The 11,802-nt window shown below is 44.6% G+C and overlaps 1 protein-coding gene across 9 annotated transcripts in view; it reads left to right on the forward strand.

Annotated features, from left to right (window-relative positions):
• Nucleotides 1-11,802, forward strand: part of LOC123990727 (protein FAM184A-like) — a 114,465-nt gene that overhangs the window by 80,014 nt on the left and 22,649 nt on the right. For all 9 annotated transcript variants that reach the window (XR_006830705.1, XM_046291538.1, XM_046291539.1 and 6 more), the window contains 2 exons: nt 3,511-3,664; nt 4,066-4,193. Coding sequence is in view for 8 of the 9 variants with exons in the window: in XM_046291538.1 (XP_046147494.1) it covers nt 3,511-3,664; nt 4,066-4,193 (282 nt within the window). In the remaining variant the exon portion in view is untranslated. The remainder of the gene's footprint in view (nt 1-3,510; nt 3,665-4,065; nt 4,194-11,802) is intronic.

Genomic DNA, 11,802 nt, shown 5'->3' on the forward strand with positions numbered 1-11,802 from the left:
CCGGTCTGTCTACAAAGTCTCCGGTCATAGTAAATGTCCTGACCATCAGACCAACCCCTTCTGTCTACTGGGGGTCTAGCCATGACATTCCCTCTGTCCCTGTGACATCACTGCCTCTTATCTGGATCATTTGTACTTTATGCCCATTGACATGCACATTGCCACTCTGCTCTACAGGGTGCCCAACCCTCTTCCCCTTTAACATATGAACTCTTTCAGCTTACAAGTGGTTAGAATCACTGCCAGTGTGAAAGCTCCCATCTGGTGACTTTAGAGCACTAGATTAGATATGAGGCATTATGGGCCAGTATAGGCTCTGATGTGTCAGTAAGACTGGATATCAGTCAGGTACACAGAATGAGGAGAGCCAGTGAAGATTTACTGGTGACGTGGCCATATGAAGTTTTACAACAGTGAGTCCATCAACATTACCAGAGACGTGAAGGGGTTGACTCCTGAGCGGATCAGTGATTTGGACCGGACCCTGATTGCTGTCTGGGACACACACTATTTTTCAATTCTTCACCCTTCAAAACGAAAAGGCTACATCAGCATAGTATTTGATGGAATTACGATGCAACACATCTAATAATGTCCCAGGGTGTTAAGTATGAGTAATGTGGTGCAGTAATGTAATATTATGGGAATGTTTTGGGAATCTGGCGTGGCATCTGTGTAATAGTAATTCAGATGGTTATGAGTTTGTTGTCAGCACAGCCGGGGGAAATACACTTGGGTCCATAAGCCAGTAACTTCATGCTCAACTCTTTTAAAATCAGCCTCTCTGCTCATAGAGCTCTTTATAGGACATGAGAGTCATGTAGCAAGATGAAGCCAAATCGATCAGCACGGGTCATGAATGTACTTCTATGGGTTCATGCTTGAAAGGCAGATTGTCAGTCAGGCTCATGCATGGGTTAACTGTGTAGGTCTTTGTCAGGAAGACGATTGGCTCTGTTAATTTATTCACTGGTGTTTACTAAGTAAATGCATCTGGGTGCAGGGTTCACTGTGGCACCATCTCAGCTGGAGCAAGCTGCATTTCCTCCTCGCAAAACAATGAATACTGGATAGCCAAAGAGCGGGTACCATTTTGTGGCAGAACAGATATGCCCAGCTCTCCGTCTTTACATATAAGACTTACTGACTGTACCCTAAAACACTGACATTTCAGTACTGATCTGGGCATTTCATAATCAAGGTTGAAGTATGAATCAGAACTTATTTATTAGTCCAGAAAATACCCAGTACGTGAAAATAGACTTCTGAAAAATATAACGACATTCACATTTTCAAACACTGAATCTTTTCTTTCCAAAGAAAAGGGAACAAATGGGTTTTTCTGCACTCAACACTCCATTATACAGTCAAGGCCGTTTTGAAATGCATTTAACCTTACTCAGAGGCTTCGTTTGAGATTCTAAAACCCTCGGTTGAAGTTTATGTTAAGGGGTCATGCAGGCGTTATGCAAAGCTGACACATTGTCCCTGAGCATTCTGTCTCACCTCTCCAGCCACAGATTGGATTAGAAGTATAAGACCTATGAGTCATCGGAGATTGAATGGGCCGACGAGTCTTTCCTGTCTGCTAATGAAAGAACATAGCTCACAAACCTCCCCTAGGAACACATTTATCTCAATAGCTGTTCTCTCTTTAAAAAGATGCTAGGTTGACTCAATGATGTTTCTTATAACCTTTTGCGGGGATAAATGTATTTGGGTTTAGTTTGTTCTAGACATGTTTTACATTTACATTTAACATTTAAGTCATTTAGCAGACGCTCTTATCCAGAGCGACTTATGTTTTATGAGGAGAAAGTCATTTGGAGTGTAGTAAAGCAAACAGAACTGTCTTGTTTGAGGCATTAGGGACAAATTCAGTTTCTCCTTGCCTGCAGGAGGAACACATCCACTGATTGTATCTATTTGCATCACAAACTCTGTTATTGTTATACAATAACTAATAAAATGCTAATTTTAACATCCAATCTAGATCTCTACTTTTTCACATTAAAACATTTCCTGTAAATCCCTTAGTTCTAGGTATGAACACACAATGCGGTGTCTCTTGGGATTCTCGCAAACTATCGTTTTTTCTCCGTTCAATCTTATTTTTAATTTGTGCACAGGCTGCAGACAGTATCAAATAAGCCTTGTTACTGAGATACCAACATAGCCATTCCCTCTAACTCCCATGTTTCTACAGTACATGGTTTGATATGGAACTTTGTTTGTGTGCGATGGGAGACTTTAGCTTGTTATCTATTCTAAAAGGGCTGCTGTCGCTACGGGGTTCTTCCCCGACTGAGGTTAGGAACATTGCTTTCTACTGAACTCTCCCAGCAGGAGCCTATTAGAGGCCTTGCTGCCTAGCCACAGAATGTCCCCCCTGACGGCCATTAGAATGATACTGACATGACCTAACCTTTTACTTCTCCACAAGGACACTGTGCCGACACACACACGCACAGTGATGTGGCTCAACCACTAACTGTTGGATACAATATTCAACAAACATAATTGCTAAGAACATCATGCCTCAGCTGATTTATTCTTGTTTACTTTGTAAGGCCTACCTATTTGATTTAATATTATACAAGTCATATGTTGATTGAAAGGCCCTGTTATCTTTCTGTTTCCATCTAAATCGTGTTTTATCCCTATCAATCTGGTGTTGTGGCCCCAGTCTCTCTTTCTCTCTGTCTCTCTCTTCTCTCTCTCTCTACTCTCTTTCTTTGTCTCTTTCTTTGTCAACCCCCTCCCTTCCTCTCTCCCTCCCATGATTGGTGATTGTAGTGTGATATGAAAGGTGTATTCATGAGGTTTGACAAGTACCAGGTGTCTAAGTGTTACTTTATGGAGCTGTGACCTTATCCATGCCATGTTAACGGCTCTGTGTCTACTTAAATTGAGTTTAGAGTGGCGTATTGTGTGCTGTTTTGCTTGCTGTTGCTGGAAAACCTTCCAAAAGCCCCAACAAGCTGCTGATGATATGCTTAAGTGCTAATTAATTGTAATATAATTCCATAGTGATCAGGAATAATGTTTAGAACACGTCTTTTGGCTCCATGGTGCTATGCCACTGCCTGAGTACCTTTCAGCCTTTTTGTTACTGAACTACACTTAGTCCAACAGCAACATACAGGTTCAGTTGAACTGATGCTGTTGCAAGATTCTCCCAAACTGATCTTTCTCTTTACCATCTGAACTCTTCATATATGTTTCAGACTTTCCCTTCTAGCGATGAAAAGAATGGTTATTTTTTTTCATTAACCAGTGCCGTCAACAAGATGAAAACCGGTTTCCGTGCCAAAACATTATATACAATGATTTGTATGTCATTAGTTTGTCCTTGTCCTAACCTGTGTGTGTCCCTCCTGACCTCTGAACTCGCGTGTGTGTGTGTGTGTGTGTGTGTGTGTGTGTGTGTGTGTGTGTGTGTGTGTGTGTGTGTGTGTGTGTGTGTGTGTGTGTGTGTGTGTGTGTGTGTGTGTGTGTGTGTGTGTGTAGAAGCTGGAGCATCGTCTGCGGCAGCAGCACCACATAGAGCTCCAGTCTGTGAGAGAGGCTCACAGACACAGCATTGAGACGCTCAAACAGCAGTCAGAGCAGGAGCTGCAGACTCTACGCTTCGAGCTGGAGGACGAGGGCAAGGCCATGCTGGGTAAGAGCCATGCTGGGTTACGGTCTGATGGGGGAATGGATCTCCGGGTCTCACACTGGGTTAAGGGCCCAGTCAGGGAGGGTGCCACATCGGGTTGAAAGCTCTAACAACGAAGGCCATGTTGGGTAAGGACCTTGAGAGAGAGAAAGGCCATATGTAGTGATAGAGGACCATTCCAGGTAAATACTAGACTTGGTTGTAGCCTTTAGAAAAAGCCATTGGAAGCTCGTCTTGCTAAACACAGCCTGACACTCCTCCCTTTAGGAATCAAGGCAACGCTGGATATTCCATCACATAGCTTATTAGAAGCAGGAGATGTACTGTGTGATGAATGTCTTTTAATTAGCTAGAGGCGAGCTCCCTAAGGACCCTGTCTGTCTCTCTATCTCTTTGGTTCCTAGCCTCTCTGCGCTCTGAGCTGAACCACCTCCATGCCTCGGCCATAGAACATCTACGGCAGACCCACCAACAGGAGACGGCTGCAGCTAAACTGGAGCTGGAGAACGCCCTGGAGAACAGCCGGACACAGGTTAGAGTCACCGGGACTTACTGGCATTCCACATATCACTTAGTTAACAGAGATAATGGAAACAATATGGATGGGCCAGAATTAGTTTGTACTACAGTATGATTGGATATTGACCATGAACAACAGCATTGTAAAAAAATATGTTTGTATTGTAATCGCCTTTAACAGCAGGCAATTTTGTATAGTGGCTTAACGATGAGGTTAGACATTAGCTCAATGAATGAGGATAGATAATGATATTAAAAAAGGGAGAAATAGTAAAAAAAAATCTAGATAATCCTTCTGTGCCTTTTATTGTGCAGACTGAAATGCTTTTCCAAAAATGGCCATAGAAGAGAAATATCTCCCTTGGCAACAGCCCTTTTTTCTCTTCTCCACTCTGGCTTCTGTTGCTTGTATATTCACACATCTGAATAGCTGTGTGGCTTGTTGGAAACAGCTTGAGCAAGAGTAAGCAGTGGGTTGGAACCTGAGGTTCTGTCCTCCTAGAGAGAGAACAAGTGACGGCCTCCCTCCCTCCCACACACAGACAGACAAACACACACACTCCACAGAGAAAAAGGGTATTTTAAAATGCTCAATACATCCTCCATTTGCTCCCGATTCCTCGACTTTCTGCAACATATCTGGGTGCTTTATAACACTAACACATGCGCTATTCACAGAAACAAAGATCTTAACTATTGCCTATTGTACATAACCAATAGCTTTGCCACACCCAGATTACAGTATGTGCAGTTTAAAAGATGGAAGGCTGACGTGTCTGTTAGAGAGCAGTAGGTTTACCTCCCATAATACCAGCACTCTGAGCCGGTCCAACTCCTGTCAACGGGCTCTTCATCTCAGGCATAAATCACTCTAATTAAGTCTTAATGCCCTGGGTCCTCTCTCATCGCCATGGCAGAGCCAGATGTTCAGGACCAGGCACACAGCTGTTTCTGAGGGGACCTACTCCTACGCTAGTCAGCCTACAGCAAGGTCACAAGGCAAATACAAGTTCTACCTGCCAAATAAAAGAAGATACGAGCCAGGGTACCTACTGCAGTGCGAGCAGGTTCACTTTCCACAGTGACACATAAATCATCTTAGCCTCTTACAGCAGACAGGCCCCTATCACAACAGAAGCAGGCTACTGTGTCAGTTATGACAGGGTTTTATTTTGTTTTTGTTTGTCTGACGATGAGGAAAATGGACGCGGCAGCAAAGCAGAAATGTGTCCCAGTAAGCAATTTCAATGTGTGATCCATCTCCTGTTGTAATTCAAGGATACCTGGGGGGAAAAAACAGGGACTATATTGAGGTCTTTTGAGGTGGGATTCTAGCGCTTGTTTGACAGAATCAAATCAAGTTTTATTTGTCACATGCGCCGAATACAACAGCTATTCATTCACCTTATCCACCTTACAGTGAAATGCTTACTTACAAGCCCTTAACCTACGACGCAGATTTAAGAAACATTCCTAATAAACAGGAAATAATAATAACAAATAATTAAAGAGCAACAATAAAATAATAATAGTGAGGCTATATACAGGGGGTACCGGTACAGAGTCAATGTGTGGGGGCACCGGTTAGTTGAGGTAATTGAGGTAATATGTACATGTAGGTAGAGTTATTAAAGTGACTATGCATAGATAATAACAGAGAGTAGCAGCAGTGTAATGGAGGGGAGGGGCAATACAAATAGTTTGGGTAGCCATTTGATTAGACATTCAGGAGTCTTATGGCTTGGGGGTAGAAGCTGTTAAGAAGCCTTTTGGAGCTAGACTTGGTGCTCCATTACCGCTTGCCTTGCGGTAGCGGAGAGAACTGTCTATGACTAGGGTGGCTGGAGTCTTTGACCATTTTTAGGGCCTTCCTCTGACACCGCCTGGTATAGAGGTCCTGGATGGCAGCATGCTTGGCCCCAGTGATGTACTGGGCCGTATGCATTACCCTGTGTAGTGCCTTGCGGTCGGAGGCCGAGCAGTTACCATACCTGGCGGTGATGCAACCAGTCAGGATGCTCTCGATGGTGCAACTGTATAAACTTTTGAAGATCTGAGGACCCATTCCAAATATTTTCAGTCTCCTGAGGGGGAATAGGTTTTGTCGTGCCCGCTTCACGACTGTCTTGGTGTGCTTGGACCATGTTAGTTTCTTGGTGATGTGGACACCAAGGAACTTGAAGCTCTCAACCTGCTCCATTACAGCCCCGTCGATGAGAATGGGGGCGTGCTCGGTCCTCAATTTCCTGTAGTCGAAAATGATCTCCTTTGTCTTGATCACGCTGAAGGAGAGGTTGTTGTCCTGGCACCACACGGCCAGGTCTCTGACCTTCTCCCTATAGGCTGTCTTGTCGTTGTTGGTGATAAGGCCGTTGTGTCATCGGCAAACTTAATAATGGTGTTGGAGTCGTGGCTGGCCAAGCAGTGATGGGTGAACAAGGAATACAGGAGGGGACTGAGCATGCACCCCTGAGGGGGCCCCGTATTAAGGATCAGCGTGGCGGATGTGTTGTTACCTACCCTTACCACCTGGTGGGGTGGCCCGTCCAGGATCCAGTTGCAGAGGGAGGTGTTTAGTCCCAGGGTCCTTAGCTTAGTGATGAGCTTTGAGGGCACTATGGTGTTGAACATTGAGCTTTAGTCAATGAATAGCATTCTCACATAGGTGGTCCTTTTGTCCAGGTGTGAAAGGGCAGTGTGGAGTACAATAGAGATTGCATCATCTGTGGATCTGTTGGGGCAGTATGCAAATTGGATCTAGGGTTTCTGGGATGATGATGTGAGCCATGACCAGACTTTCAACGCAGTTCATGGCTACAGACGTGAGTGCTACGGGTCAGTAGACATTTAGGCAGGTTACCTTAATGTTATTGGGCACAGAGACTATGGTGGTCTGCTTGAAACATGTTTCTATTACAGACTCAGACAGGAAGAGGTTGAATATGTCAGTGAAGACACTTGTCATTTGATCAGCGTATGCTCGGAGTACACGCCCTGGTAATCCGTCTGGCCATGTGGTCTTGTGAATGATGATCTGTTTAAAGGACTTACTCACATTGGCTGCGGGGAGCATGATCACACAGTCGTCTGGAACAGCTGATGCTCTCATGTATGTTTCAGTGTTATTTGCCTCGAAGTGAGCATAGAAGTAATTTAGCTCGTCTGGTAAGCTCGTGTCACTGGGCAGCTCGGGGCTGTGATTCCTTTTGCAGTCTGTAATAGTTTGCAAGCACTGCAACATCCGACGAGCGTCGGAGCTGGTGTAATACGATTCAATCTTAGTCCTGTATTGATGCTTTGCCTGTTTGATGGTTCGTCGGAGGGCATATTGGATTTCTTATAATCTTCCGGGTAAGAATGCCGCTCCTTGACAGCGGCAGTTCTACCCTTTAGCTCAGTGTGGATGTTGCCTGTAATCCATGGCCTCTGGTTGGGATATGTGCATACAGTCACTGTGGGGACGGTGTCATTGATGCACTTATTGATGAAGCCAGTGACTGATGTGGTGTACTCCTCTATTTTTATTTATTTCACCTTTATTTAACCAGGTAGGTAAATTGAGAACAAGTTCTCATTTACAATTGCGACCTGGCCAAGATAAAGCAAAGCAGTTTGACACATACAACGACACAGAGTTACACATGGAGTAAAACAAACATACAGTCACTAATACAGTATAAACTAGTCTATATACGATGTGAGCAAATGAGGTGAGATAAGGGAGGTAAAGGCAAAAAAGGCCATGGTGGCAAAGTAAATACAAAATATCAAGTAAAACACTGGAATGGTAGATTTTCAGTGGAAGAATGTGCAAAGTAGAAATAAAAATAATGGGGTACAAAAGAGCAAAATAAATCAAATAAATACAGTAGGGAAAGAGGTAGTTGTTTGGGCTAAATTATAGGTGGGCTATGTACAGGTGCAGTAATCTATGAGCTGCTCTGACAGTTGGTGCTTAAAGCTAGTGAGGGAGATAAGTGTTTCCAGTTTCAGAGATTTTTTAGTTCGTTCCAGTCGTTGGCAACAGAGAACTTGAAGGACAGGCTGCCAAAGAAAGAATTGGTTTTGGGGGTGACCAGAGAGATATACCTGCTGGAGCACATGCTACAGGTGGGTGATGCTATGGTGACCAGCGAGCTGAGATAAGGGGGGACTTTACCTAGCAGGGTCTTGTAGATGACATGGAGCCAGTGGGTTGGGCGACGAGTATGAAGCGAGGGCCAGCCAACGAGAGTGTACAGGTCGCAATGGTGGGTAGTATATGGGGCTTTGGTGACAAAACGGATTGTACTGTGATAGACTGCATCCAATTGGTTGAGTAGGGTATTGAAGTCGAGGATTGGTAGGATGGTCAGTTTTACAAGGGTATGTTTGGCAGCATGAGTGAAGGATGCTTTGTTGCAAAATAGGAAGCCAATTCTAGATTTAACTTTGGATTGGAGATGTTTGTTGTGGGTCTGAAAGGAGAGTTTACAGTCTAACCAGACACCTAGGTATTTGTAGTTGTCCACGTATTCTAAGTCAGAGCCGTCCAGAGTAGTGATGTTGGACAGGCGGGCAGGTGCAGGCAGCGATTGGATGAAGAGCATGCATTTAGTTTTACTTGTATTTAAGAGCAATTGGAGGCCACGGAAGGAGAGTTGTATGGCATTGAAGCTTACCTGGAGGGTTGTTAACACAGTGTCCAAAGAAGGGCCAGAAGTATACAGAATGGTGTCGTCTGCAGCAAGAGCGACATCATTGATGTATACAGAGAAGAGAGTCGGTCCAAGAATTGAACCTTGTGGCACCCCCATAGAGACTGCCAGAGGTCCGGACAGCAGACCCTTCGATTTGACACACTGAACTCTTATCAGAGAAGTAGTTGGTGAACCAGGCGAGGCAATCATTTGAGAAACCAAGGCTGTCGAGTCTGCCGATGAGGATGTGGTGATTGACAGTCGAAAGCCTTGGCCAGATCAATGAATACGGCTGCACAGTAATGTTTCTTATCGATGGCGGTTAAGATATCGTTTAGGACCTTGAGCGTGGCTGAGGTGCACCCATGACCAGCTCTGAAACCAGATTGCATAGCAGAGAAGGTATGGTGAGATTCGAAATGGTCGGTAATCTGTTTGTTGACTTGGCTTTCGAAGACCTTAGAAAGGCAGGGTAGAATAGATATAGGTCTGTAGCAGTTTGGGTCAAGAGTGTCCCCCCCTTAGAAGAGGGGGTTGGCCGCAGCTGCTTTCCAGTCTTTGGGAATCTCAGACGACACGAAAGAGAGGTTGAACAGGCTAGTAATAGGGGTGGCAATAATTTTGGCAGATAATTTTAGAAAGAAAGGGTCCAGATTGTCTAGCCCGGCTGATTTGTAGGGGTTCAGATTTTGCAGCTCTTTCAGAACATCAGCTGACTGGATTTGGGAGAAGGAGAAATGGGGAAGGCTTGGGCGAGTTGCTGTGGGGGGTGCAGTGCTGTTGACCGGGGTATGAGTAGCCAGGTGGAAAGCATGGCCAGCCGTAGAAAAATGCTTATTGAAATTCTCAATTATAGTGGATTTATCAGTGGTGACAGTGTTTCCTATCTTCAGTGCAGTGGGCAGCTGGAAGGAGGTGTTCTTATTCTCTATGGACTTTACAGTGTCCCAGAACTTTTTTGAGTTAGTGTTGCAGGAAGCAAATTTCTGCTTAAAAAAGCTAGCCTTGGCTTTTCTAACTGCCTGTGTATAATGGTTTCTAGCTTCCCTGAACAGCTGTATATCACGGGGGCTGTTCGATGCTAATGCAGAACGCAATAGGATGTTTTTCTTCCAATGTCATTGGAAGAATCGTGGAACATATTCCAGTTTGTGCTAGCAAATCAGTCCTGTAGCTTATCTGTTTCATCTGACCACTTTTTTATTGACCGAGTCACTGGTGCTTCCTGCTTTAGTTTTTGCTTGTAAGCAGGAATCAGGAGGATAGAATTATGGCCAAATGGAGGGCGAGGGAGAGCTTTGTACCCGTTTCTATGTGTGGAGTAAAGGTGGTCTAGAGTTTTTTTCCCCCTCTGGTTGCTTATTTAACATGAGTTAGGTAAAACAGATTTAAGTTTCCCTGCATTAAAGTCCCCATTCACTAGGAGCAGCGCCTCTGGATGAGCGTTTTCCTGTTGGCTTATGGCCGTATACAGCTCATTGAGTGCGGTCTTAGTGCCAACATCGGTTTGTGGTGGTAAATAGACAGCTATGAAGAATATAGATGGAAACTCTCTTGGTAGATAGTGTGGTCTACAGCTTATCATGAGATACTCTACCTCAGGCGAGCAAAACCTCGACCACGTTTCCGAGAGAGAGATATTGATTGATTGATTGATTCATTTGAGGGAGAACACATAGGACACCAGATAGGAAAGACTCACCCTAGCTGCCCGGCACATAGACTATTGCAGTATAGATACTGGAGACTTGACAGGGGGGGTCGGAGGACACTGTGGCCCCATCCAATGATATGCCCGGACAGGGCAAACCAGGCAAGATATAACCCCACACCACTAGAGGGATATCAACAGACCAACTTACTACCCTCAGACAAAGGCTGAGTTTAGCCCACGAAGATCTCCTCCACCGCACAAGCCTGAGGGGGGGGGGGCGCAAAACCGGACAGGAAGATCACGTCAATGACGCACCCATCTTAGGGACTGCATGGGAGAGCGCTAGTAAGCCAGTGACTCAGCCTCCGTAATGGGGTCAGAGGCAGAGAATCCCAGTGGAGAGAGGGGTGCCAGCCAGGCAGAGACAGCAAGGGTGGTTCGTCACTCCAGTGCATGGCGTTCACCGTTGCACCCATGGGCCAGACTACACTCAAATCATAGGACCAACTGAAGAGATGAGTCTTCAGTAAAGACTTAAATATCGAGAACAAGTCTGCGTCTCTCACATGGATAGGCAGACCGTTCTATAAAAATTGAGCCCTATAGGAGAAAGCCCTGCCTCCAGCTGTTTGCTTAGAAATTCTAGGGACAATAAGGAGGCTTGCGTCTTGTGACCGTAGCGTACGTGTAGGTATGTACGGCAGGACCTAATCGGAGATATGGGTAGGAGCAAGTCCATGTAATGCTTTGTAGGTTAGCAGTAAAACCTTGAAATCAGATCTAGCCTTAACAGGAAGCCAGAGGCTGGCACTGGAGTAATATGATCACATTTTGGGGTTCTAGTCAAGATTCTAGCAGCTGTATTTAGCACTATTTGAAGTTTATTTAGTGCTTTATCCGGGTAGCTGGAGAGTAGAGCATTGCAGTAATTCATCATCATGCAGTGTTCAATATGGAATAAAATTCCAAAGAACAGGCTAATAAACTAAATTGAACGTTTGTATATATCAAAAGATGACCGATTTTGGTTTGTAACCCTGAAAATCTCTGCTAAATTAACAAAACAAAGCTTTGCCATTGCACAACCATGCTTCTACAAGCAAGTGCAACTGCTGAGGTTACTGCCTTTTTGAGGATTGTGTTCCATGAGATAACATAACCAGTTGATGTTACGGTTGGGACTTACTTTTTATTGACTGAATATATATATATATATTAGGATTTGTTATCTGTAATGGTTATGGTAACTTAGGCATTGTTTCGGACTGTTGGCATAGACCTATCGATAA

This window comes from Oncorhynchus gorbuscha, linkage group LG12, assembly GCF_021184085.1.
Source record: "Oncorhynchus gorbuscha isolate QuinsamMale2020 ecotype Even-year linkage group LG12, OgorEven_v1.0, whole genome shotgun sequence".
NCBI lineage: Eukaryota > Metazoa > Chordata > Actinopteri > Salmoniformes > Salmonidae > Oncorhynchus > Oncorhynchus gorbuscha.